This window comes from Rhinolophus hipposideros (genome assembly GCF_964194185.1).
Source record: "Rhinolophus hipposideros genome assembly, chromosome: 9".
NCBI lineage: Eukaryota > Metazoa > Chordata > Mammalia > Chiroptera > Rhinolophidae > Rhinolophus > Rhinolophus hipposideros.
In genome coordinates, this window is record NC_138055.1 from 5,222,584 (window position 1) to 5,249,983 (window position 27,400).

At 53.2% G+C, this 27,400-nt stretch overlaps 1 protein-coding gene across 2 annotated transcripts; it reads right to left on the reverse strand.

Annotated features, from left to right (window-relative positions):
* Window positions 1–674: 674 nt before the first annotated feature.
* BIK (BCL2 interacting killer) lies at window positions 675–16,765 on the reverse strand. 2 transcript variants are annotated; one of them, XM_081058202.1, is made up of 5 exons: window positions 16,721–16,765; window positions 4,096–4,248; window positions 2,605–2,712; window positions 1,765–1,882; window positions 675–1,147 (listed from the first exon to the last, which is right to left on the reverse strand). In XM_081058202.1, the coding sequence occupies exons 2-5, from the start codon at window positions 4,239–4,241 to the stop codon at window positions 1,067–1,069; spliced, it is 453 nt and encodes a 150-aa protein (XP_080914328.1). In that variant the 5' UTR covers window positions 4,242–4,248; window positions 16,721–16,765; the 3' UTR covers window positions 675–1,066. The 2 variants fall into 2 exon arrangements, with proteins under 2 accessions (XP_080914328.1, XP_080914327.1); XM_081058201.1 differs by lacking the exon at window positions 16,721–16,765 and having other exon boundaries at window positions 4,096–4,378.
* Window positions 16,766–27,400: the final 10,635 nt, after the last annotated feature.

A 27,400-nucleotide genomic window follows, 5' to 3' on the forward strand; every position in this document is an offset into this window, starting at 1 on the left:
CCGTCAGCTCCTCTGGGAGGTGTTTCACCGCCCCGCAGCAGCCGAGAGCTCTACCCACAGGTCCGTGGGTCTACCCTGCACCAGTGCCCGGGACCCGACGTAGCGCCACTGTGGGAGACAATGGGGTTGGGGGGGCATTATGTGGAACTTCCTTAGGAATCCTGAGGTGACTGGGTCACCACGTCACCCCTGCCCCTTCCTGGGAGGGACAGGCCTCTGATCGATCCTTTGGGGGTTGAAGAGTGATTTCTTGTATCGCTGCTGACTCAGATAGAAGCTGGTGTGAACTAGGGGCTGAGCGCCTTGGAAACTCACCCTGGGGCCTGGGGCCCCAGGCCCGCCCCCTTCTCCCCCACAGCCATGTGAGTAGCCCCATAGGCTGCACTACACCATCAGAGTGCTGGACGAGCCAACGTGGGGACAGCAGGCATTAGAAGAAACCCTGACAGCCTAGAGGAAATAACCCCTCATGTGGATTTCAGGCACCAAGGATGACAGGAAGGGAGGGCACAGACCTACCCCGTGGGCCAAACTGCATGGCAGCACTTCAGTGAAGGGACGAGACGGGAGGCCATGACGTGTACAGGTGGCTAGAGCATGCCCGTCCCCTCCTCCTCTCCAAGGGGCAAGCTGGAGCCCACACTGCAAACCTCCAGGAAGGACCAGAGACCGCTGGAAACCAACATTTTATTGAGCTCTTCTCACCCCTCAGAAATCTACTCCAGCAGATTTTCTCTTTGCCGTGGCCATCACAAACCCGGGGGTGTGACCAGCACTCCCCCCGCTGCCCGCTACTGGACCAACCCATTGGAGGAAGGCCACGCAGAGTGGGCTGGGGCCCGGAGAGCAGTTCACCAGAGACCCCAGAGGTACAATGAATTCATTTGTCTTACAAAAACAAGAAAAAACAAGTATGAAACCTCATGAGCGTCCCAGCACTCACAAGTTTAAATATAAAAAAGGAATCATAAGAAAACAGTTAAAAAGACAACAAAACCAACAAGGCCACCTCCAGGGTGGTGGTCCAGGGGGAGGGGGCCGGCCCCACCCCACACTGCCAGCAGCGTCACTGGAGGAAGTGGAGGCCCCAGTCCAGGAGCAGCGCCAGCAGCAGCACAGACAGCTTGCGCCCCCCATTCGGGGACCCCTGTAGGATGAAGGTGGGGAGAAGTGAGGCCCGCCGGCCTGCACAGGGCTTGCTCATTCTACCACTCGCCGCCGAGCCCGCTCTGTGCGTGAGACTGAGGTGAAGAGGGAGTCGGGTCCCGTGGGGACACAGGAGCACCTTATTCAGAACCGGAGGTCTAGGACAAGAGGACCACAGAGACGGGGGCAGGAGGCGTAGCAGGGGAACGTGGTGGCCCTGAGGACACAGCAGAGGAGGGGAGGCCAGCCCACCAGGGGCTGCTGGTCTGCTGGGAACCGGGATGACGGGAGGAAGGGGTGCAAGGACAGTCCGCTGTGCTGGTGGGATGACGACAAGTGGTCAGGAAAGCTGCTCGGGAGAAGAGGCAGCTGCCCTGGGCAGATGCGTGAGCCAACAGACATGTCTGCCAGACGAAGGGCAAAGCCTGAGCACAGGCGCGAAGCACACAAGGGCCTGGAAGACTCATGCACCCAGTCAAGAAACCGGGCATCCCAAATCCCAAGACCTCTGGGACCCGGTGGGCGAAACAATAGGGAGGGGTGGGGACTGGCGCGACCAGAGAGGGGATGTCCTCCAGAGCAGCTGCTCCAGAGCACCGGGCTGTCGTCAAGGCTTACCCTGTCCCTGAGGGTCCTGACGCTCCAGAACCTTCTGTTCCCCCTGAGGTTAGTGAGACCATCCATAAAACTTCTCAGAACGCCCCTCAGGCCCGCCTGGTTGTAGATGGTTGCCAAGCTGTAAGATAAATGGGAGGGAGCAGGCCGTTACTGTAGGGAATAGGGGGTAGGATGGCCTTTACTTTAGGTGACAGCCATGGGGAGATGACAGCCTATCTATCTCCCTGTCTCCTCTTCTCCTCTCCCCCTTCCCTGGTTGCTGTACCAGGAGGGGCCTCTCTCCATGGGCCGTTTCTGGTCCTAAATTCATCTGATTTCCTGTTTTTCCCCACCTGCCTGCCAGCACACTGGGGTTTGGCCTTGCGTTCTAGAGCTGGCCACACAGAAAACGCTCACTGTCCACAGGTCCGAAGAGCGGGTCCAGGGGCGCAGGTCCTCCCTCCAGTGGAGCTTTCCCAGGCGCCCCAAAAGGCTGTCTCCCTGGGGACCAAGAGACCACGTCAACTTTAGTCCTGCTCTTGAAGAGTAAGGTTTCTATGTCCCCACCTTAAGCAATTCTGTGAGACCTGGATTGGACCCGGCAAATCCTGGACGCTGAGTATCATCAGGCGAGATGCCTGGTGCAGAAGGCTCTGCCGAGGACACGGACAGTTCCGTCTGAGCACACTGAGCACGTCCTGTCACTTTAAGTCAAGACCCTTTGGCTTGACCAGGGGCTTAGGTTCAGCTCTGTCTGCTGCCAAGGCAGGAAGGAGGAGGTGGCAGCAGGCCAGCTCCAGGAGCTGGTGACTCCTGGGGGCCTCCTGGAGACCAGCCCTGGGCTGGGCAGGGGCTGGTCACCTGTGCATGGCCATCCAGGGCAGCTCGGCAATGCGGGGCAGCGTCCATCTCACTTCCATCTCGTCCCCGATGAAGGCCAGCCGCATAGCCATCTCATGGGGGACGTCACTGTGGGGAGGGTGCGGGAAATTAGGGCTGGGTTATGCTGGTGACCCTCACACCCAGACCCACACCGCCAACTGGGCCACGGGTTCAAGGCAGAGCGAGGGAACTTTACACGCCCTCTTCTGGCTCCCACTTTGTTGCAAACAGCCCGAGGTCCCATCCACAAGTGGACTCCCAGAAGTGTGGGTCCCAGGTAGAGCCTGTGCCTGCCCCTCTGTGGGAGTACAGGGGGCTTCTGGGTCTGATATGAGCACTCAGCTGGGGTGAGAGAGCAGGAAGGTAATTTGGGGTAGTGGGGTTAGGTAGCTGGGGGCTCTGAGACCCCTCAGATCACTGAGGTTGGCTTCCCACAGGGTCTGAACTTCTCCTCCTCATGAGTGGGGCTCTGGGACCTGCTTCCTGGTCCCCAGTCCTGAAACCACCTCCGTGGCATCACCCTTTTCAGAAAGGAGGGGCACACTGGCCCATCTGAGCCCCGCCCACTCTCACTGAACCAGGTCCTAGATGGAAATGAGGGGCACACTCCCACCCAACGTCAGAGTGTGACACTCTCCCCTCCCCTTTGGGTTTCTGGGAGGTTTCAGTCCTGCTCTCGGGGGTTTGCCCACACATTCCATCCCGGTGACTAGGCAGCTGCCTGGGAATTCCCACACAGCCCCGGTCACCTGCCCAGCCTCCCGGGGTCATGCTCTCCATACTCCAGGGGCAATGGAGGGCCAGCCAGGGCTGGGGAGGGCTGGCTGGCAATCAAGGAGGCAGGTTGAGGTCCCACGTGTATGCTGATACCCTGTGGGACCTCAGGAAAGCTGCCCCGGGCTGAACATTCCCTGTTGTCATCTACAAACGGAGCAGGGTGGAGGGAAGAGGCAGATTTTTGGGTCCCTGCAGCCCTAAAATCCCGACCAGCGCTGATCCCCAAGTCTAGGACCTAATGACTAAAAGAGTCCTGAGGCCGAAAGCAAAAGGGGAAAACCTAGAGCCCTGGAGCTGATCCTGGGAAGGTCTCCTCTTCGCTGCCCTAACAGCCAGGGCCAGGAGCTGCGTCTGAAGTGGCCTCAGGCTACTTAGAAGGCTTGATCGGGGGATCTTGGGCCCTGGGGCCAGGAGGCACCCTGTCCTAAGGCCACAAGCTTGAGCCATTTTGCTGGCTGCTGCCCAAGGTCCATCCTGGGACTGTGGACATGCTGGATGCTCTGTGGGGCCCTGGTGAGCTGGTATCAGAGCAGCTTCCCTGCCCAGGGTACTTGCCTCCACGACCACACCTGGGGAAATTCCACTCTGGAGCCCTGCCCAGGAGCCCAGAAGGCCTGCTCTTGTAACCGCGCCCCCAAAGATACCTGACCAGGAATAGGGGTGGATGGGGCCCAGAGGGCTACTGGGACCTACCCCTGGGGGTAGGGGTAGGGATTGGGATCGTAGTACTGGAGGAGATTGGTCACGCCGGGAGGAGTCTGGTCCACAGCTGGCAGCTCATGCTCCTGCAGGAAGGTGCACAAAATGAGGGTCCTGGAGAGGGATCCTGCTTGAGACATTTCTTCTCTGGGGGAGAAAGACATACACAGACTGACCAATGAACAAAACTATGCAGCCTGGGCTTTCCCTCAGTCACCTAACCTCTTCCCCGGCCCCCTCTTTGTGTGGGAAAACCATCATCAGCCTCCCCCTACCCAGCTCCCCCAGGCATGAATCCGGCCCCACGCTGGCTGTGTGCCTCGGGGCAAGCCAGGGAGCCTCTCTGTTCTCCACCATACATCTCTAAACGTCAGCGATCTGAAGCTGATGCACAAGGATGGCCCTGAAGCCTTGTTCATCTAAGCCAATCATGTCTCTCCTGTTCCTCACTCTCCCAGCATGCCTTGGGCATGACATCTCAGAAGTCTGAGGTGGGCGTTGAAAGGGAACAGACACAGCCTGGTCAACTCTTCTCCCCACTTGCTGCCTTCAACACAGGAGTGAAGGCTGGAGCTGCACAGCCATTCTAGAACACTGAGGTGTAAGTACAACAACATGCTAAGAACAGGGCAGAGGGGTAGAGAGTTGGCTCTCTGATAGCGTCGTTGGGACCACAGACAAAATACAAGCTACTCACTGACTGCCTAACGTGTGAGAAAAATAAAACCCAGTTTGTTTAAATCATAATTCATTGACTTTCCTGGTCCTGGCAGCCAGCGGTCTGCCTAACTATTACAACTGTGAATTCCCACACTGACAAATGTCTCCATTGTCACTTATGATGGCTGGGTAGGATTCTGTGACCTGGTTCACCATCACTGACCCCCCACTGTACCAGACAGCCCAATGTCCAGAATAGACTGATGAAGAACATGGCTCTGGACCCAAAGGGCCTCAGTTCAAATCCCAGCTCTGCCACTTAGCTGTGTGACGCCACCGTTTTCTCATCTGTGAGGTATGAGGAGCCCCTCACTTGGCTGCTGGAGGATGAAATAAAGGAATTTTCTTCCGGCACTGGAGTAGGTGCTAACCATTATAAACCTTGTACTTCAACCCACAATTTTCTTACATTAATGTCCTAGGTTTTTTAAAATGTTGAGCTCCTCACATTTGCTTGCACTGAACCAAGAAGGGCGCCCCAAGTCTCGCTGCTGCCCAGGCTGGGGTGGGCCAGTGTCCATCCCTGTCGTGCAGGCAGGACATGCGGGAACACCGAGGCTACACAAGCAGATGCATTTAAGGGTGACAGCTGGGACTGCGAAGGCAGGGCTGGGGCTCACGGGAACATACAGGGAAGCTGGGGATCCCACAGGTGTCTCGGACGAGTCTAGACAGGTTAGTCTCAACAAAGCACCCAACACGCATGCAAAGAGATGGACGTGTCGTGACGTCATCCAGGGTGCAGACAAGTCTGGGGTCTGGGGCAATCTGGCCTTTGAGAAGGAAACATAAGGACAGCATTGTTCTGGACAGAACAAATGCCCAGAGTCTTTCTCAAAGAGACGCTGTTTGAGTTTCCTAAGAGGGAAACAGAGTTTTACATCTGTTCCAGATGAAAGCCGAACAGGAAAGGCAGCTCAACAGAAGCCGGAGCTGGGGCTGGAGAAATCAGACGGGTAAACACAGCCACGAAGGCCACAAAGAGCCCGCGGCATGACATATGCCACCCACACCTGTCAGGACAGCACCTTTCCCCTCCCGCTGAAAGGAGCTGTCAGGTCAGACCTGGAGGGTGGGGGAAGGGTGGCCCCCAGCACCCAAAGAGGGGAGGGGTGCTACCACCTGCTGAGGGCACCTGCAGACAAAGTGTTAAAAGTATGTAGGCCTGAGACCCAGGGACTCCCCCAAACCATCAAGCCAGCACACAGGTACAGGGAAGGTCACAGTGACATTTCCAAGAGCCCTAAAATGCCATCAGCGACTTAGACACCCAGCACAGGAATCATTGTGGGTACATATTCTTTACACATTAGTTGCAGAGAATGCTTGGTGGCAGTGAAAAACTACGAGACGCACCTGCATCCATCTACAAGGGAGAGTTGTTTGATGATGCTTTAGAAAAAAGTCAATAACAAAACCAGTATGGTTTGAAGCTGCCTCTGTAGCCAGAAATGACTTTTAACGGGGGGCGGCTGAAAGAGGCAAACCTGGTCCCCAGGGGTCCGGGGGGCATCCATGCAACCCATTTTGACCCATTCTGGCAATTTTGTCTATTTAAACAGAAAAAGGCAGATGTGTGATGCGGGGAGGGGGCACTAATACAAAAGGCAAGGTGACTTAAATTGACTTACGACTTAAATTGAAAAAATTGTAAATCAGTCTTAGCAAGTTACAGGAAACCTCTAAAAGAATCAAAGATTTTAACATTCAAATCGGCAGAAGAAAATCTGATCATTTTAATAAAAGATGGAAAAGGGAAGCTTTTTGGCAAATACAAAGATTTAGGTAGAGAACTACTTACTGGAACTACCAAGAGTTTCAAGGTAACCAGATCTAAGATCAACATAAAAAGAAATCAACTGCACTCCTACAAGACAACCAGAAAATACAGTAGAAAAATACATATTTACAGAAATGTAAGGGTTTGGGTTAGAAATCTAATAAAGGATACTTAAAATCTGTATGGAGAAAAAATTTAAACCCCCCATTAAAGGATATAAAAGACACAGCTAAATGGAGACAACTTTCGTGGAAGACGTGTTTTAACACTGCGGATCGTAAGCAGGGTGCTTGCAGTTGCACGAGCCTGTTAGGTGGTCGGCAAGGTAAGGAAGAGTGACCTCGCGCAGAAGCAGGCCCTGCAGGCCGAGACTCAGAGGCAATGCAAATGATCATTTCCCAGGGAAAGCAGCCCCGGGCTCATTTACATCTGCCTCCCGGATCCCCCTTTCTTTCCCTCTACCCCACCCCCCACACTCCACAGGAGGCTCCTGGGACAACCCCTGCTGCCCCTGCAGACAAAGGGGCTTCACTGGGCATGTGGCCTCTGAGCCTCACCTTGACCCACTATCCTATCATCCATCGGCCCCCCAGCAGACATTCCCAGAGTCCTTCAGCATCAAATGGGACAAGGGACACAAGTCCTACAGGGGCAGGTGCCTGACCGGCTCCAGGGGGTGAATGAATGGTGGGGTGAACCCAACGGACTGAACTGTTTTGGGGCTGGGCCCCAGTCCACACCTTTCTGTGGGTCCCCAGAGCCTGCTGGACCTCTCAAACTGAGCTGGCCTGGAACAGACACCAGACTCCCCTCCCTGCTCCAGAATCACACTGAGCTGGGTTTCAAGCACTTACACTCTGAGGGGGCAGGAGAACCTTGAGTTACGTCCTGGCAACCACTCGTGTGTGATGAGATCCCGGTCAGGGCACTGTTTCCTCATCTGTTACATGGGGATAATGGCCCCATACTAATGGGGTTCCTTTTCCAGGCACGCACCAGCACGTTCTGTTTAAGCATCTTATATAGATCAGGCCCTGATCTATATAGTCAGGCCCTGATTTAAGCCGTGTGTGTGGATTCTCATCAATGCTCACCGGCCAAGCATGCCTGGGCTGGCCCTAGGGCTCTAGGTCAGAGAGGGAGAACTCGAGTGTGGCTGGGAATTGGGGGCAGGGTCCCGGCGGCAGCCTCTCAGTTCCGGTTCCTCCAGCTGCCCCAGTCCCCTGGCGGTGGCCCAGTGCTGGTCACCTCCTGCCTGGCCCTGCTCCAGCTACCTTGCTTGTCTCTAGTCTGCAGCTGGGCTCTCTCCAATCGCGGCAGCCTCCGATCTGACCCTGTCACCGCTCCACTCGGCTCCCAGTCCCCTCGAGAGTTATGCCACACTGCTCTCAGCGTCCTCTTCTGCCCTCTTCTCCCCCTGGATGCCTCGCCAGCCTCAGCCCTGCCACCGTCATCTTGGGCCCCAACAGGTCAAGCCTCCAAGCCTTTGCACCGGCAATGCCTGCTGGTAGCCACCCTCAGTCTGCTTTGGCTGGCTCATTCCTAACAGTCCCGAAAGAACGGCTCTAGCAGCCCCTTCCCGGAGAATGGAGTCAGGTTGGGGACCTCAGAGGCTCCTGCAGACAGGTCTGCTCCCTTCTATCTCCACCGCCAAGCACACAAGCACACCAGCCGTCGCGGTTTCTGGACCTGTGATGGTTTAAAGCGCGGCTCTGGAGCCAGGCTGCGGGGTGTTCTGCTCCTCCAGGGTCCTCACCAACACTACTGGCACCTACTTCACAGGGCAAACGGACAGAATGTGCGCCTGCCGCAGAGGAAGCAGGGAACAAGACAGGAGCTGCCTTTATCCTTCCTCTCTGGTTCCCTGCACGCAGCACAGAGCAGAGCAACGTTGTTGGTCAAATGACTAAACAAAGCCAAACACTGAGGCCGCGGCAGCTGCAGCTCCAGGAGCCCGGCCTGCTTTTAAAGCATCTATTTTTTCCCAGCAGATTTGCAAACGAGCGGCTTAAAGCGCTTCTCTGGTGAAAGGAAGGCACCTACCCATGGGTCCCCACCCAGGTTGCAGCCCCCACACTTAACCCTCCTATATGCTCAGTGGAAAAACCAGCCAGGAACCCTACTTTGCCCACAGAAGAGATGCAAATCTAACCTCTGTGTAGAAGATACCTGCCCCCACGGCCAAGAGGATACCTGCAGGACTTAAAAGACAGAGGGGTGACAGGCTCCGGGCTGGCCAGTCTGCTTTTGGTGAAAAACAGCTCTGCCCTTAGACTACCAGCTCCTGGCCAAGCCTCAGTTTCCAAATATGGGAAATGCCATCTTTCTCCCAGGATTGCAGCAAAGCTGAGTGAGTAGAGATCTGTCCCGTGTAGCACATAGTAGGTGTTCCACAAAAGACAGCCATGCCAAGGCTGCAGGAAAGGGGGAGGGGGCTCAACCTCCTGGTGCAGGACCCTCAGACCCAGGCAGGACTCTTGACAATTTCTACTTCACAAAAGGGCAAACCAAGGTGTAGAGGGTGGAAGGGACCAGATGGGTCACAGGTAGGGACCAGAGCCTGTGCCCCTCCCCCCACATAGCTGGCCCCTCCTTGGAGGGTGGACCATCAGTCTCCCCAAGCCCAGCCCTGCCATGTGTCAGCAAAGCAGGAACAGGTGATGATACCTTTGGGGACCCATCAATGCCACCTGGTCATTGGAGTCCTAGATGCCAGGCCAATTGTTGCTGGGTAGACCCAGCTGGCACACGCCAGTCCCTAATCTTTTTCCACGGGGCTCCCCACCCACACTCATCTCAGTCCCCAGCCCTGCCCCCATCCATGAGCGGGGTGACGCTCTGTGACAGAGCACCCAGTGCTCAAAGCATCAGGTGCTCACTCGGGCAGACAAGGCCTGACCTCATCAGGACAGACCTAGGTTGCAGTCCCAGCTCCGCCACTGCTGTGCGACCAGGACCAGCCCCATGAGCCTGAGCCTAGAGGGATTCCTGCACGGAAATAGCTCAACCTCTAGGCTGCTAAGAGGATTAAAAAAACTACAACTGTTGCCCCTTTGCTGCTGCCTAGCAGGGGCTCGGAAGCTGGTTAGGAAAAAACAAACCCCTAGGGAGGGCAGCAGCCAGGGTCCCCTCACCCCCACGGGGGACCAGCTAGTTCCCAGCTAGTTCCCGCTTGTCTGGAGGCCAACTTGACAATCACCGTCTACGAAAGTCACAAATGCATATACACTTTGATTTCTAGAAAAGGATCCTAAGTAAACCCAGCCCATACCCAGCAGCCCAGAAAAAGATGGGCAGTGAATCGGTAGGTACCGTGCCAAGATCCCCAAGGGACGACTATATGAACACAGCAGGCAGGCAAGCTTATAACTGTGTAAACTGTGCTGCTGCCAGTGTGTAAAAACAAAGACATAAACAAACACTTCTATCTGCACGGATCTCCTGAAGGAGAAAGAGGGGAGGGAGTGGCTCTGGGACCGAGGTGGGCGGGAGACTTCATTTTTACTACATATGCTTTTGTGCTCTTGAATTTTACTACCATGTTGGACACCTACTGAAAACTAAAGCAAACGTCACTGTTTTGAGTTAATACCTTGCCTTGGTCTGAAACGGAAATGTTTGTCCCAAAGGTCTATTTCAGGAACCAAGCACCCACCTCCTCCCACTGCCTCCCCACCTGGCAGGGGAAGTCCAGACCCCGGCCTCCACTATGAATTTGCAGACGCACAAGACAGCTTGTTTGATTGAGGTGGGCAGGGTTCACTTCCCTTAAGTGACGGAGAAATAACAAGAGAAGAAAGACAGGGAGGGAGGTATTTTAAGCAAAAAGAAAAGTCGGAAATTCACCTGGTGGGGGGGTGGGCATTGCTCACTAATTTGGAACTTGCCGGCTTGGAATGGACCCCTGGAGCCATGGCCACGCAGTCCTGCTACCCCTCCTGCAGTACAGCCCTCCTCCTTGAATGGCAGCGCAGGTGCAGGCCTCATCCACCTTGAACCCAGGTGCAGGCACAGCCACCCACTGGGTGAGAGGGCCGGGGCAAGAAGTCCAGTCTCAGTTTCTGTGGCCTCACGCAAGGGCTGCCGTCTGTGGGCCTGGGCTGCACGCTATGCTTCTGGTGACCCCACATTGTTTTTATTTGCATCTAGTCCAACCTCCCTCAGAAGGACGGGACTCTGCCCCACCTCACAGAGGGAGGCCTGAGAGAATTGAGAACGGGATTTCAGAGCCTCTGAGCCGTACAATCATACTACCCACGTACAATCATACTACCCACATCCGGACTCCAGAAATACTCACTGACCCCGCAGTGTGGGTCAATGCTCTCAGAAAAACACCAGCATTATTCCTCTCAGCATCCTGTCCTCCCAGCACATGATGGGTGAGGCTGAATGAAAACGAAGGTAAAACGTGCACGTGCACGTCCAGCATCAGGCATTTTCCAGTTTTAACCCTATGGGAGGGAGGGACGTTATTCCCTATTTACAGATGAGGAAACGGAGCTTTAGCAGTGAAGGGCTGGTCACACACCCGAGGGATGAGCTTCGTTAAATGAGGCCCTCCAACAGCAAGACACACTTTCTTCATAACCACAGTTTAGGTCCAAGTTCGGCGGGAGCTGCTCGGGTCCGATTTGGTTCCAGGTGCAAGGGTTGCCCTCAGCACCAGGGAATGCTCGCCCCCAGGAGCAAAACCTATGCCCTTTTCCTCCCCAAATCCACACCTGGTGGCCACTGCAAAAATGGAAAGAGGTGGGTCTCTGTGTAGGAAGATGGAAAGAAGTCAAGGTTAACTGCAGAGTGACACAAACAAGACGAGGAACCAATTGTGACGCCATTTATGCAAATGTGTATGTTTCACTGGTTGTGTACATAATACGTGAATGGAAACGCATGAAAGATCCGGAAGGAAATGTTTACATCCACAGTGGTTCTTATCTCTGGACGGGCCAATGGAATTCACGGGGGTGGAGGGACACACTTGAGGAGTTCTATCTCCAATGAGTACGTAATTACTTCTATAATGAAATGGATCCTCCCTCATCCCAAACTCCAGCAACACATTTGTGGACCTTGTACTGTATGACGCTGGGCACGTGACCATCTCTCTCTTCGCCATTGCCTCAACTGCACAGGGATAATAACAGGAGCCAACCCTCGGGGCTGGGGAGAGGATTTGAGTTCTAACCCTGAAACCCTCAGAGTGGTACAGAGACAAGACCCAATGAATCCTTTCCTATTTCCAATTGTACCTGTGCGCGTTTCAGATTTCGTCGTAAGCCCTTAGGAAGGTGGAAAGAAACAGGTGTGCCTGAGCTTGTCCTGCCTTTACACCTGCCCAGCGTGACAAAGCTGTGTCCGTTTAGCTTGTGTCAGGTATGTCACAGAGGGGTGGGTGGCCCAAAGAGTCCACATCAGCTTCTGCCTCGTCACAGGCCAGCTTGGCCCCTGGTCTGGTGGAGAGGGGCCGTGTCAACAGCCCTGCCTGGGGGAAACTGGCGGTGCCAAGGGGCGCTCGGCTTGGGGGACGCCTGGGTTCTAGTCCAGCGTGGCTGTGAGACTTTACACAAGTTCCTCAGCCCCCCTGGGCCCCTAATTCCTCATTTGTAAAACATATGTTGGGGAGCTTATGCCTTTTCCTTCTTGAATATAGAAATACTCCGAACTGTAGAGGAAGTGTAACAGGTTAATAATTCTCTGAACGACTGATTTTGAAGGTAATTTTAAATCAGTCTGCTGTGCTCCGAACGTCTATGTCCCCCCAAAATTCCCATGTTGCAAACCTGATGACCACAGGGGATGGCCGTAGGAGGCGGGGTCTTTGGGAGGCTCCCCCAATAGGATTAGAGTCCAGGAGAGCTCCCGGCCTGACCTCCATGTGAGTCTCCATGCCAGCACGAGCATACAGGAAGTCTGCGGCACCCTGACCTTGGACTTCCAGCACCCAGAACTGTGAGAAATAATTTTCAATGCTTATGAGCCACCTAGTCTGTGGTATTGTTATAACACACAGTTCAATGAGATGAACAGAAAACGGGGGGAACAAGGCAAAAAAAAACCCTGGGGGCCCCGTCCTGCAAGTCATAAAGTGGTCCAGGCAACCACATCCTGGACTCCAGAAAGGGGACCCCTGTGCTTTTTTGTCACCATTAGAAAGTCAGGGTGCCAAGACACCACCGGTTTAAAAGTTTAAAAAGCATGTACTTAAAATAACTTCTCAAGAAGTATTTAAGTAAGTGAAGGACTATGCCTGGATGGGCCCAGACGCTGAGGGGCTCAGTGAGGCAGACACAACCCTCAGGGTTCTCCTTTCTTCCAGTTTGGGGGCTCCCCTCAGTGCCTTCTGAGGGCTTTCCATCACTCACCGGCTACACACACACACACACACACACACTCAGCAGCCTGGGGATGGGGGGGGCGGCTCTCATTTCCTCCCTGGGACAAGGCTGTCTGTCCCATGGGGCCAAACTGCCCCCACCAGCACTTTTGAACCCTCACCCCCACCTTTACACACGCCCTCTGCCTCTGCAGGCTGGCCTGGGGGACCTGCTCCCTCCTCCAGGCACCGGGCCCAGAATGCAGCTCCTCCCCACCTCCCCAGGACAGAATTAATTGCTTATCTGCGTTGTCCCAGCACCTTGGGTAAACAGACCTGGATTGGGCACTTAGCCCATTATGGTCTCATTAAATGTTTACCTGTCTGTCTGCCCCAGCTCAGTGCAGGGACCCAGTGAACAGGGACAGCTCGAGGGGAGCCAGACAGTACACTGTAAACCAGAATGAGGGAGCAGGGCTCACGGTGACAGCCAAGTCCTGGTTGGGGGACCCTGGACTGGACACAGCCTCCCCTTTTGTAACAGGACAGGCGTGAGAGCCCAGTGGGCAAGGTAGCTGTGGGAAGGGGCAGCCGCTGCATGCATGGCACACAGCTCCCTAATGGGAAGCTATCATCCAGTGAGCCGGGAGACCCAAAGAGGGGCACCTGGTGCCGAGCACCCCGAGTCGGACCTGGGGTGTCCCTGCCACATCACGGTCTGTACACCTGTACGTGGGAAGTCTGATCTCTTTTGGCCTTGCCTTGATAGAGCCTTTTCTATCGAGAGGCTGAGCTCCAAGTCACAGGCACACACAGGTCATTTCTTGGGGGGAAATTTCAGTCAAGAACACTCAATCTTAAATCTCCAAATCACAGTGACCCTCCCCAAACAGCCAGGCGGCCTTCTCTTCACTCTAGAGCTTGCATTTCCTCTCAGTCTCAGTGACGGGGTATCTTCTCCCACCTCCAGAAAAACAGGTTTACCATGCAGTGCCCAGCAAGGCCCGGTGGATGTTTTGTGTTGTCACATCCTAATATTGACACTAGGAAAAGCAGCTGCCCTCCCTAAGCCCGCCCAGTGCCACGGACACCAGGCCTGGCCTCGCTCCTGCCTGGGGGCCAACGAGCCTTATCTGTTTAGGTTCAGTATTTCTCCCAGGGCCGGGCCCCAACCAACCACAGTAGGACAAAGGGACGCGGGGGTGGCTGCACATGTCCACTTTGGACCGCTGCAGGCTTCCTGGTGGCCGCCAACAACAAAACCCGAGTGTGCCGGGAACTTCCTTGAAACCTCTTGGAATTGTTCTGGGCAGAGAGAAAAACAGCGGACTCTTATGGGAGCCACTATGTCCGAGGCAGGGGAAGCAAGAAGCCATTAATTGTCTACAAACTTAATAGCTTCACTACAAACAGGATGCTTTCCAGGGAGAGGATTGAAAATGCCTTTGAGGTCAGCTTTAAGACACTGCTGAATGGAACCTTTCCCCAAAACCCTTCCGTTTATTAGAGAGAGACAATCAGAAGTGAAAAAATGCGCTAACAGTGCTCTCTGGTTTCTTTGCAGCTCAGCAAACCCAGCTTTTACACCTACTAACCACCTGAAACTGACAATAATTAACATGCTTACAACCTTCTATCCCGCTTCTCTCCCCAGTGTGCCCCGACTCTTGGCTATGACATTTGAGGCTCCTGTTCTCCTGGACGTAACTCACACCAAGTGAGCCCAAACGGGCCATTTCACACTGTTTTGGTGTCCTCCAGATAATACAATAAGGTCCTAGGACAAAGGAACTGGTGGGAGGAGAGGGAGAGCTGCACCTGCAGATGAGACAGTCAGGGAAGACTTCTCAGAGGAGGCAGCAATTGAGCTGAGATACCAAAGAAGGATGATTAGTGTGACATCCACAGAGACCATGCTGAGTGTATCACTCCATTTGTTTTAGGCCTCACACCATCCCATGGAAAGTGTCACAGGATCCCTGGTGCTTGGAGAATAAATATCCCTGCTAAGATAGTTTCCACAAAAAAAAAAAAAAAAAAAATCAACTGGCGGCCAACTTACAAGGTTGATTAAGTGTGTTCTCTTTGCCCAGGAGGACATTCTGAGGCACTGGCTGAAAGTCCAGAGCTTGGAAGCCAGTCTCCCCAAACATTTCAGACGTTTAAAACCCAAAACAAGCAAAAATAAACTTGTACAACCTAATGTTGGCAAGGCTGGAAAAGCCACAGCTAAATCAATCAGTGACAACCCTGTGAGCTTGAGGTTCAAAAATGGGGAAATCCCCAAATCCTGGAGTGAAAAGGGAGGAGAAGAGTGGAGAAGAGACAAGACAGTGGTGAAGAGCACCACACAATAATCAGATGCCAACACTGGGACCCAGGCCCAGCCACTGCCTCAGACAGACCAGTTAGGGCATATGTGCAAAAACAGCACCAATAAAGTACAAAAACGTGCCACTCCTAAGGACTTGTTCCTACGGCATGCCCAAAATAAGTAGAAATAAGTTTAAAGTGTTAACTCCAGCCAAAAACAGCCAATACTTGGGTGGGTGTTCTGTACACCTGCTAGAAAACCTCATGGACCCATTTTACAGAATGAGCAAACTGAGGCTCAGAAGTGGAGTAACCCGTGTAAGACAACACAGGTGAAAAGTGGCTGAATGGAGGAGGATTTTGGCATCGTTTCCAGAACACAGCTCTGGGCTTTACAAGCTAGACAGCATTTAAATTGCCTCCTGGAACTTAAGTCACAGTTTCTCCATCCGTAACATGAGGTTCCATCCTGGGAGTCCCTCCAGCATAGAGCTCCATCGTCTATCCCCTTCCTAATGGGGGAAGGATAAGACTGAGCGCCTCCCTTTCTGGGAAGGTGGAGCGAAGCTGACCAGGAAAACCCTTTCATGGGCCCAGCCGCAGCAGGTGCTCCAAAGAAAAATGTTACAGCAGCAGCAGCAGCAAAAACAACGTCCCACCGCCCGGGGTGGCACATTGTAGCAAAAATTACAGTAACAATTAACGGTTTACAAAGTGATTTGCAGCCAGGAGGCCTAAGCGCGTCACACACGTCCGAGCCCCGAGCTCCCCAGGGCCTTACTTGGGCCGAGAGGGGCAGGCCCTGCCGGTCACCGGGTGGACGCGCCCGGCGGCCCCCCACGAGCCGAGCGCCGGCCTCTCCGCGCGCGGCCGCCCGCAGGCGCACCTGTGAAAGGCGCACCTGTGCAGGTCGCGGGCAGGTGGGGCGGCGGCCGCGCGCGGGTCGCGCGAGTTCCTGCTCCGACTTCCCCCGCGCCCCGTAGTCAAGCCTGTCTCCAGCCCTTCGCAGGTACGCGGCGACTCGGGTCCCGGCGGGGACAGCGCCCGACGCCATCTTCTCTTTTTTAGTGGACACCCGGGCTGGGTCGCCGCAGCCCGAGGCTGACAGTCCCCGCTCTGGCCCGGTGCACGGCCCGGAGGACAGGGGAGCCCGGCCCCAAGAGGCCGCGCAGGAGGAAGGAGCAGGGCCACCGGGCATCCGGCCTCCGGGCGGGGCGCGGAGAGGCCGCCCGCCCATCGCGCTGATGCTGAGACTGAGGCCCGCGCCAGAGAGGGGACGTTTCGGAAACAGGGTTTTGAGACGTCGTCCGCGAGTGACACACCCGACAGCTGCCCTGGACAGAAAAACCTGGTCACGGGTCCCCAACCTTTCAGCTGCTCTGCACCCAGGACAGCACCCTGGGCGCTTACCTGCCGGGCGCGGGCTGGGCGGAGGGGGCGGGCGGCAGCAGGGTTAAGGTCCCCGCGGGGGAGGCAGGCCTTGCACTCACCTCGCGTCGCGGGCAGCGATGCTGTAGGCGGCGGTGCCGGGAGAACTCCAGCCGGGAGGCGTCCTGTGTGCAGCTGGCAGTCCGCGCGCCACCGTATAAACCGCCAGCCCCGCCCCTGCCCGCCCCCGGGGCCGCCTCTCCAGTCCCGGCGCTGAATCCGAGACCCAGGTAGGAACGAGTAGCAACACAACTGCTACAAGTGTGATCTGTTTACTTGTTTACTTCTCTCTGCCTCCCACTACTTGCAAAGGTTGTTTTGCCCTGTGCACTGCTTTCCCAGCCCGGGCTGCACACAGTGGGCTCCGAGGTATACAGGTGGTTGAATCCACGGGCCCAATTTGGGTATATAACCCGGGATCTTTACGTGGCCTACCTACCTCCTTTCCTCTTCAAAGCAGTCCTAGGGCTTGGTGCTTTTTTCACGCCCGTTTTACCGATGGGGAAACGGAGGCTCAAAGAGGAGAAAATTACTTAATAAACAGGAGCGTGCATTCAAGCGCTCCAGGATTCGTACTCTGTGCTGCCAGCCTCAGGAGTTAGGTTTGGTTTCGTTTTTTCTACTTTTTTATTGTGATAAAAACACACATAAAATTTACCATCTTTGTACTGTTCAGTGGCATTAAACACATTCGTAATGTTTACAACCATCACCATCATCTCCAGAACTTTCCATCTTGTAAAAGAAACCCTATACCCATTAAATAATAACTCCCATTCACCCTTCCCGGTGCCCCTTCCCTGGGAGTTAGGTATTTTTAAGTCTGTTCTAATTCTATTTCACAAATGTGAAAACTGAGACTCAAGCTTTGTTAGAAACAGCATCAGCAGCACCCTACCCAAACCTGGGGGATTCCCGCCCCACTCCTCCCCACTGCATCCTTCCAGCTGCACCAACTCATCACACCCCCATTTCCCTGCCTCCAGTAAAGGGGCTGAATGCCCTGCTTGGGGGCTCCTGGGCTCAAGGGAAACGCGGGGGTGAGGTGGGCAGTGAGGCCCCCAAAGCTCCCAGAGAAAGAGGTGAAATCAGAAAGTTTCCAGGTGGGGTGGGACCTAGCCCTGGGGCTGGTTAGGGAGGGGTGGGGTAGAGTCTGTGTTGGAGGTGGAGGGAGGCAGGCTGGAATTACAAAGTGACCATTGTCCCAGGAACACAACAACAAGGCTTGTTTACCTCAGTCCTGCAGCCTCTGAGGGCAGGGGAGCAGCAGGGTCAAGAGGGACTCCCCTCCTCCTAGTTCTGCCGATTTGCTACCTGGTGGAGCCCCCCTCACCCCTTCTTTCCACCTCTGGAGTGGAGACAGTGTTACCTATTTTTCCCTTAGTGTTCTCACCTGTGAAATGGGTTGACAGCACTGACCTCCCACACATACACACACACACACACACACACACACACACACACACACACACAAAACACCCCCAACCCCCATTCCCCAGCTGGGCTGTAGGGGGGCTCTGCAGGAAATAATCCTAAAATGATTAGTAAACTCTGCAGAATATTTTAAGTTTTAAGGCCCCTCCCTCCATTTGGGGCACCTCTGGCCTCTTCTGATGTTCTAATCCTTTCTTTGAGGCCTCCCAAATCACATCATCTTGAGCCCTACAAAGCATGGATGTCTTGACCCCGGCTAATAGCCGTAGGGTGCCTTACAGGCAGAAGGGAGACCTCTGCAAAATAGAGGCTGCTCTCCAAATGCGTTCTGCAAATGAAAAAACAGACTTGGAGGGAAAGCAGTGACACAGGGTCTCATGAGACAAAAAGACCTGATGTGTGTGAAAATGCCTCCAGAGGGGTCTCAGGCTGAAGTCACAGTGCCAGGCACACAGCAGGTGGTCAGTAAACAGCAAAACAGATGGAGGAAGGGGAATAGTTTGGGGATAGGTGGGGGATGGAAAGGCTCAAGGCAGGGGTGGGTAAGAATATTTGCCTTGCAAGGTCCCAAGATAATATGCTGATCAAATGGACGGGAGGAGGAAAACACCTTTTGAATAAGAATTGGGCCTGTAAAGACCCTGGCTTCTTATCATCCAAAACAGACCCTGGGTTAGATTGTGCATGATAATAGCAGTAAGAATACTGCTGGCAGCCCTACCACTTGTTCAGGTCTCCCTTAATCTCAGGGCTAAGCACTTTCTGTCTCCTCTAATCCTTACAACTGCCCCATGGGGCTGGCCATCTCGTGTTACAGATTACAGAGCACCCACAAAGGGTCTGTGCACAGGTAAGAGAGAACTTGTGGCTCCATTTTACAGATGAGGAAACTGAGGCCCTGTAAAAGGAGGCCACTTGGCACCTAGCCTGTGGGAAGCAGAGGATGATTGAAGCCCGGGTCTCCCTACACCTCCTGCAGTGCCCTTTCCACCCTTCATCCTGGGCCTCAGTTTTCCATACTCCATTGGGATTTGCTGTTGTGTCCCAGGGCTATCAGGCTGGGTGTGGACCCTGCTCTCTAAGAGAAGACCATGACCCAGTGGGGCAGCCCCTTTCTCCCCTGGGGGCCTCCATCCTGCCAGCCAAACTTCTCCTGTTGAGGCCATGACCAGTTTTCTGTGATTTAGGGACGTGCTGCCCAGTAGGCCCTCTGGCACCAATTTAGGGTTCAGTTTTGACCTTAATACGACTTTTTTTTGATCGTTCATATAACAGATGTTGATTGGTACCTACAAAATGTCAGGTAGCGTGATAGATGATGGGGATCTAGAGATAACACATTCTAGTAAGAAGCCCACATCCTAGTGGGAGAGACAGTAGAGATGGGACTCTGGGCAGCTTGGCACACAGCCCGCACTTGAGGGAGAGTAAAGCCAGGTGATGAGTGGAGAGTGGGGGCAGGGAAGCTTTCAGACAGGTGGTCAAGGGGAGCCTCTTGAGGATGTGACCTTAGTACAAAGACTTGGGAGAGGTGAGGACGCAGGACTTCCAGAGTGGAGAACAGTCCCTACCCAAGTCCAGGGAGGGGTTGGGGGATGGGGGAGCAGCAGTGGCTGGCCAAGAGCGTGTTTGCCAAGTGCTGGCCTCAGCATCCAGGGCCCACCTGGGGAAGCCAGGCGCCAGCGCAGGTTTTCAATGACCCTGTTTTTCCACTTGCCATCCCAGACTTTTGTCCCCAGCTTTGGGACACCTTATCTGGAAAATCCTCCAGCTTTGAGAGAGGCTTTGTAATATCAGGAGGGACCCATCAAAGGGCTTTGCAGTTCTCTCCACAGTTGGGCCTGAGCTCCCTACCGGGAGCTAGAGCAGCCTAATGGCCATTTCACCTGCAACCCCCGGTGGACGCCTCGTAGGGGTACCTTCGCAGGATGAAGGTCATCAAGAGCCTGGTGTTGCCTGGGTGATTCCATGCCCCTGCTGGCCCCCTGAAGGGTAGGTCTCCCCATTGCACAGATAAGGAAAACTGAGCCTCGGAGAGCGATCCTAGCGGGTCCAAGGCCACCCAAACAAGAGATTGAAGGCCTGGGGCTCCTACCCAGATCTCTCTGGCCCATCTCACTTGGGGGTCTGTAGCTGGCTTCAGGAAGTCTGTGAACCCCCTAAAGTGAAGCGAAATTGTGGTTGGGGTATAAGCCATTTCCGGGAAGGGAACCTGCAGCCTGGTGGGTGAGAGCCAGAACGCCAGGAGTCACTCAGCTCTGAGATTTGAATCCTGTCTGCCTCAGTCCCATCCCCTGTGAAATTCCCCACTTCCCAGGGCTGCTGTCAGGATGAAAGTCTATGAATTCCCCAGCGTGGTGCCTGGCACACAGTAGGTGGTCAATAAAACCAGAGGCTGTTATTGAAGGAGCCTGTAGGAACTGGTGAAGAGTTTATTTTTACAAAAGAAACTGTATCTTAGAGATGCATTAACACACCTTGCAAATCAGTGTGTCCAGTACCATCCCCCATTTTTTAACACATCCACATCTAAAAGTCTGGAAGGGCATGTAGCGCTGCAAAATAGGAATAGTGGTCATCTCTGAGCATAAGGATGATAGGTGGGTTAGGTTTCTGCCTTGTGTTTTTCAGTATTTTCCAGATTTTCCATATAGACATGTATTAACTTGGTAATCAGGAAAACATCACTTCCTATTTTTAAAGAAGAGGAAGAAAACTGTGTTTGGTGTTGTCCCAGGCTAGAGCTGAGCCAAAGACAATGGCAAGTGCCTAGCCCCCAGTGAGACAAAATTGGGACACGAGGACATAGTGGGTCTCAGATAGAAAGCGCCTCAGGAGAGGGAAAACTAAGAGCCAGCTCCTATAGAGGCCGCAAACATATCTGGAAAGGCTTCCTGGAAGAGGAGGTACTTGAGAGCACCTTGGAGAACAGGTATAGAAAGGTGGGTTTGGCCCTACTGTCCTGTGGGTAGTGGGGAGCCATGGAAGGGCTTTGAGCAGGAAAGGGACTAGATCTTCAGGAATTGGAATCTGGAAGCCCTGTGCTGCAGACTGGAGGGGAAATGATGCCCAGAGTCTCTGAGAGTGCCCAGAGCTCCTGAACGGAGAATCCCAACCTCCGTGCAACTGGCAGAAGTGCCCAGGCTGCCCTCTCTCCCTGCAGCTGTCTACTTTGTGGTCTGCACATCTGGCCCATATGACTCCACAGTTAGCGGGGCCCTCTGTGAGCAGAACTGTTGGGAAGCCTTATTACATTCCCATTGTACAGGCAAGGAGACTGAGGTCTGGAGAGGCCAGCTGAGCTGCAGGGTAGAGGGGCATGGATGCTGGGGGATGAGGGGTAAGGGCTTCCCTTCCCAGCTATGTGAGCTCCAGCACGGCCTAACACATTGGAGCCTCAGTTTCCCTCACTTTCTGGGAAATGGGGAGGGCAACACCCAACCCAAACGGTTGTTGTGAGGATGGCAGGCAGTGCCTGACAATCGTCATTCCTGTCCGAGGTCATGCAGGAGTTGGGGGCTACTTCTTCCCTCACTTCTGTATCTTTCTCTGACCTGTTTACTTGTCTATTGTCTGACTGCCTGCTCCCCGCTGAGACTAAGCCAGACTTGGCCTGTTTACTGCTCACTTAGTAGGTGTTCCCTCAATACCTGAGAGCAAACAAATATGTGAAGGGGCTTGCCTCCTTCTTTTCTCCAACACCCAGACAGGTCTCCCCCTTGAATGACATTTTAAAATAGCTCCCTGTCGGCTCACAGCTTCCATTTCTTTATGGAGCAGCAGGCGGGGAGGTGCCACTGCTCTTGCCTGTGGAGCTGTGGGGGGAGGTGGAGACATTTACAAGTCACCTACCGGGGTTGTTCCCCCTTGGACCAGCGTGGTGGTCCGGGGTGGGGGAGCTTGGTTCAGAGACCTGATCAGGCCAGCCCTGCCTGGAATTGCTGCGGGTCAGGTGTAGACCGACTGACTACACAGGTCGGAGCAGGGCGGTGTGACCCATGCGGCCGAGGGGGCCCCAGGTTTGGGGACTTGTTTCTCATGAATATAACGTGGCCGAAGGGACACAATGGCCTTTCCCAAACCGGATGCTGAAACGGATGGCTCTGGCCTGGCTCTTACCCTCTGGGATCACTCACTCTGAGGGGAGCTAGTGCCATGTCCCGAGGACACTCAAGCAGGCTTCTGGGGAAACCCACATGGGGAGAACAGCCGGCTCCATGTCAGGGTGCTCCAGGAAATGGGTCCTCCGGCCCTGATAAAGCCTTCAGAGGATTCCAGCCCTACCAGTGCCCGGACTGCAGACTCATGGAGGTCCTGAGCCAAAACGGCCCCGCTAAGCTATTCCTCCATGCCTGACTCACTTCAACTGTGAGAGGTAGTGTTTATGGTTGTTTTGAACTCATTAGATTTTGCTGTCATTTGTTATGCAGTGACAGAAAACTAATACACCCCATGTTGATTCTCCAGCAGATCCTGTCGGCATTTTCTGTGAAATAGATCCAGAATCTGACCACTTCCCGGTCATCTCTCACCTGGGTTATTACAAGTCTTCTCACCGGTCTAGCAGCTTCCATTCCTACCCCTCTACAGTCCAGACTCAACACTGCAGCCCGAGTCAATGGGGTTAAAATAAAACTGATTCTGTTCCTCCATTGCTCATATCCTCCCAGGGCACTCTGTCTTACACAGAGTAGAAGCCAAAGTCCTGAAGGCCCTACCTAATCCAGCCTAACTTTACCTTTTGGCCTCATTTTCTGTAACTCTCCACATTGCTCATTCCATTCCAGCCACACTGGCCTCCTTGCTATTCCTCGAATCCAGTTTCATGGCTGCCTCAGGGCCTTTGCACCTCCTGTTCTCTCTGCCTGGTTGCTCTTCCAGCAGATATCTGCAAGTTTATCTTCTCATCTCCTTAAGTCTTGGCTCAAATGTCACCTTTTCGGAAGGCCTTCCCTAACAATCCCACTTAACACTGTAACACATGCTCCCTGGAGTTCTTCATTACCTTCTCCTGCATTTATTACCTCTTATATACCCCCCCATAGTTTATTTCTTAATTTTGGTGATTGTCTGTCTCCCCACCTGGCATATAAGCTCCACAAGGGCAGGGATCTTTGTCTCTCTTTTTCCCCATTTTTCACTGCTGTACCGCTTAAAGCCTAGAACAATATCTGATATATACCGTAGTAGGCATTAAAAAGATGTGCTGAAGAAGATGAATAAAGTGATATTCACCTTCAGGAGTAATTACAGAAAAGTAACTGAAAACATTGATGAGATGTTCCTTTTTCCCCAACGGGAACAGTTTAAAAGCTGTTGAACTTTTGAACTGTAAGGGCAGGCAGTAGGGAAGTTGCCTGGGACCTTCCTGATATGTAGGCGTGCACATGGGCTCCGGGAGAACACAGACGGTCTTTTCACCACTGTATCCCCAGCACCTGGGACAGTCTCTGGCACTGAGTAGGTGTTCAATAAAAATTGGTATTATAGAATGAACACATGAACAAATGAGTCTGGTAGGCAGTTTGGCAATTTTGAACAAAACACTTAAGAATGTGCTTTCCTTTTTGGCCAACAATCCAGGTGTTAGGAATTTTTTTGCAAATATAATTAAATTTGCACAGAGGTATATACAAGAGTGTCCATTGCAATTTGTCCATTCACCCACTCATGTGCCCCGAGTGCTGGGGAGACAGCAGTGGATGATCAAGTTTTCTGCTCTTCTGAAGCATATTGTCTAAGGACCAAGAGGGATGGATAAACAAGAGAAAATCGAATGTGAGAAACAACCTAACTGTCATCAGCAGGCAATAAACAATGCCACACTACGCAGTCAGTAAAAGTCTGAGGAAGATGTACACGTGACACAAAAACACATCTGTACCCACGCTGTGTTAAATGAGAAAAACGGTTGTAGAAGAACAAGTACTGTATGAGTTGATTTAAGTTGAAAAACATTTTTCATTTGCCTTGAAAGGTCTGTAAGGAACACACTAGAGGGTCAAGAGTGGTTAACAGGTATGGATATTATTAAGTGGTCGTTCCTTTCTCTTTACATTATTTGCAATATTTGCAATGAACATGTATTATGTTTCTGGTCATAAAACAGTAACTTTTTAAATTATAGACATTATGTTGAGTGAAAGAAGCCAGACACCAGAAGAGAACATACTGTGTGATTCCATTTATATGAATTTCAAGAACAGGCAAAACTAATCTATGGTGACAGTGGTGAGACTAGTGGCTACCTCTTGAGGTGGGGGTAGTTATTGGCGGGGAAAGAGCGTGGGGGAACTTTTCTAGGGTGATATGGATGGTAGTCATAGGGGGTTTGTACACATGAACATATGCCTTGAGCACAATGCTTAAGATCTGTGCATTTTGGGGCACGTAAATTAAAATTAAACTCAGTACTGCAAAATAAAATTAAGCAAAACGAAGCAGAATGGATCAGACTAGAAACAGCCAAGAGCGAGGATTTTAATTAAGACCCAGATTTACAGCTGCCAGGGGCAGTTGGCAGGCTGAGTCCGTGGTGGAACCCGAGAGGCCAGCTTTGCTGGTGACAAGGATAGTATCACAATTGAAAACAGAACCAGCGCATTTCAGAGCAGATTACGGAGGCTTAACCAGCCAGGCCACTCAGCTCAGTGCCACAACAATTTAATAGACACGCGTTTGGGCCAAAAAACCAAATGGCCCGTGTGACCGAAATAACCTAATCTCAAGCAACCTGTCAGAGGGATGGAGAACAGGCCTCCACTCCATCAGACAATTCCAGGAATCCGGGTCAGAGAGGACGTGATATCTGCTCCTGAAGCATTGTGGAGGCCCAGGGCAACAGGCCTTGAATATCCTGCCATGATGGCCACCACTGTCCCCCTCCAGGAGCAGCCTCAAGGCCTCAGGTTATCGTTCAAGTCAGGTCTAGCGGGAGGGACCAGACCCACGTGGGTGCAGGCAGGAAGGAGCCCCAGTGCTGCAGAATCTCCTTTCACCCAGAAATAACATCCCTTTTGACAACTGAGTTTATCAGTGTGATAGCAGATTTTTTTCAAAAACAATAACAGCAGTCCTACCGACCCAACAAGGATGGGCAGGCTGTAGTGTCAGCGGCCACTGCTGTCCACACCTCTGCTCCGGGGAAGGAGGCACCCCAGGAAAACCTGGTCCAGAAGGCCCATGAGGACAGGGCCCCTGTTAGATTTCACTCCGCTGTACCCTGCCTGGTAGACTCTCAGTAGATAGTTTCCCAGATGAATGAGTTTCCCTTTCACCATCCCTTTTGTCCTCCCAATACCCTACGGGGTAAGCACTGCAGTGCCCACTTTATAGAGGAGGAAACTGAGGCCAGGCAGGCAAAGTGGTGCACGGAGGCAGAACCCGGCTTCTCATTCCAAGGCGTGGGCTTCCCTGTCTCATGACAGCTGCCCCAACTCCCCTTCTCCAGCCTTAAAGAACATCATCATTTTTGGACATTTTTCTTTCTTAGGAAACTTTTTTATTTAAAGCTTTGCAGTTGTGTCCTTTTCCCCTGAGAATGTGTATATATTACTATGTCTCCACTAGTAATGAAAGAAATACAAATTAAAGCAACAATGACGCTGCCCAACATTTGAGCCCTTGATAATACACAGCTCTGCAAAGTGGGGGGAACCCCATCTTCTTGTGTTCCTGCATTGGGACTGCGCATTGATGAGTGCAGCCTGGGGAGTATCTCAGACACGCCAAACATACGTCTTCTCTGACCCGGATACTTCACTTCAGGACATTCTGGGGAGAGGGAATAGTGGGAAAAACGGTGTGGAGGTCGGAAAGCCAAGTTGTGGGCATTTGACAGAAAAAGCTAGTCTGGCTCTTTGCCTCGGAAGGAAGGGAGCTGCTGGCCAAGTCAGGTAGCAGGACACGACTGTCTCCACAAGGATTGAGCTGAGGGCTCAGTGAGCCAAATGAGCTGCAGGAGGAGAATTCGGGAACGGAGTCTTGGGCTTAGAACCTGGCGGGACTTGGAACCTGGCGGGGCCCAGCACCAGCTTTGAAATCTGCTCTGAAATGCACTGGTTCTGTTTTCTTCTCTATAATCTGGTGAAGCACATTTAAGTGCCCATTTCACAGATGACGAAGCTGACCAAAGAGGCTCAGCAACAGGCCCAAAGTCCTGCCATAAAAACCCCATGTGAACTCAGGTGTGTCCAACCAACTTCGGGGTCATTCATTTGTTCATTCCCAAACCGCCCCATGGCATCTCCCCTGAGCAGTGTGACTCTGGGAATAACACAGGGTGTCTAAAACCCTCAGGGGAATCACCATTTAGGGGGCGGTTCGAATTGGGAAAAAGTATCCAGCACACTGTACAGAGGCCTGAGTCTTTTCATACATGCCTCTTCGATAGGGGGTGATATTGGAGGTTCTGAGGGAAGAAATGAAACCCAGTACAGCCCACTCAGGGGCGTCTGCCCAGGCAAATTTCTACGGGACTTGGGCCAGGTCTGTGTTGGCCCCAGACGAACTGTGGGGCCTAGGCCAGTCTCCTTCCCTCCCTGGGCCTCAGTTTCCTTTTGTGCTGAACAGGGGGGATAAGGGTGTCCACTTTGGGCGGCCACTATGGGAAAATGCAGAGACCGTGCTGTGAACCAGGCCTCAGTTTTCATTTTCCTCCCTAGGCCCGGTAGCTTACTTTAGTGGCAGGACATTTCCTGCCGTCTCTTTAGCAACACCACATGCCCTGCTAGCCGCCCCCCGTGTTTTTCTCCCCCTCCCCTCAGTCTGTAAACTACTGCATCAGGTACAGTTTCGGGGAGTGAGGTGTAAAGTGTGTAGGGGCTGGAGGGAGGGATGAGGACTTGTCAAATTAGGGTCCTTCGCCTTGCAGTTTGTTTTGTTAAATTCCATCTCTTCAGCAGTGCTGCAGCATAAGCTGCATGGACCCTTTGTGATGGAGAACCTGGGGGTGCCAGCCCAGGTCTGGGAAAGAGGAAAAGAGGATCAGGGATTCAGACCTTTTTGAGAGAGAGAGAGAGAGAGAGAGAGAGAGAGAGAGAGAGAGAGAGAGAGAGAGAGAGAGGAGCCCCGGGGCTGGGAGGTGTCTTGGCATGGGAACTGCACACTTAAACAGGGAGCTGGTCTCTGTTTGCTCCCTCCCCGTCCATGCCAGGTCCGTGCTGGCCTCTGGGACCCAGCGATGAGCAGACCCAAGCAGGTAAAGGAGGTAGACAGATGAATGACTCGTCACATCAGATGGGCCCCCTGAGCCTCCCTGACCATGCACAGCACCCCCGCCCCCGCCTTCACTCACTGACAGTTCACAG

Excerpts from the sequence above, each read along its gene's own strand:
- BIK (XM_081058201.1), bottom strand. The coding sequence starts at position 4,265 with ATGTCTTTCTCCCCCAGAGAAGAAATGTCTCAAGCAGGATCCCTCTCC. Across the intron at positions 2,713-4,095 it reads CCCTACCCCTACCCCCAGGG|TGACGTCCCCCATGAGATGG; the intron begins GTAGGTCCCAGT and ends CCCTCCCCACAG. Across the intron at positions 1,148-1,764 it reads TCAGGACCCTCAGGGACAGG|GGGTCCCCGAATGGGGGGCG; the intron begins GTAAGCCTTGAC and ends TTCATCCTACAG.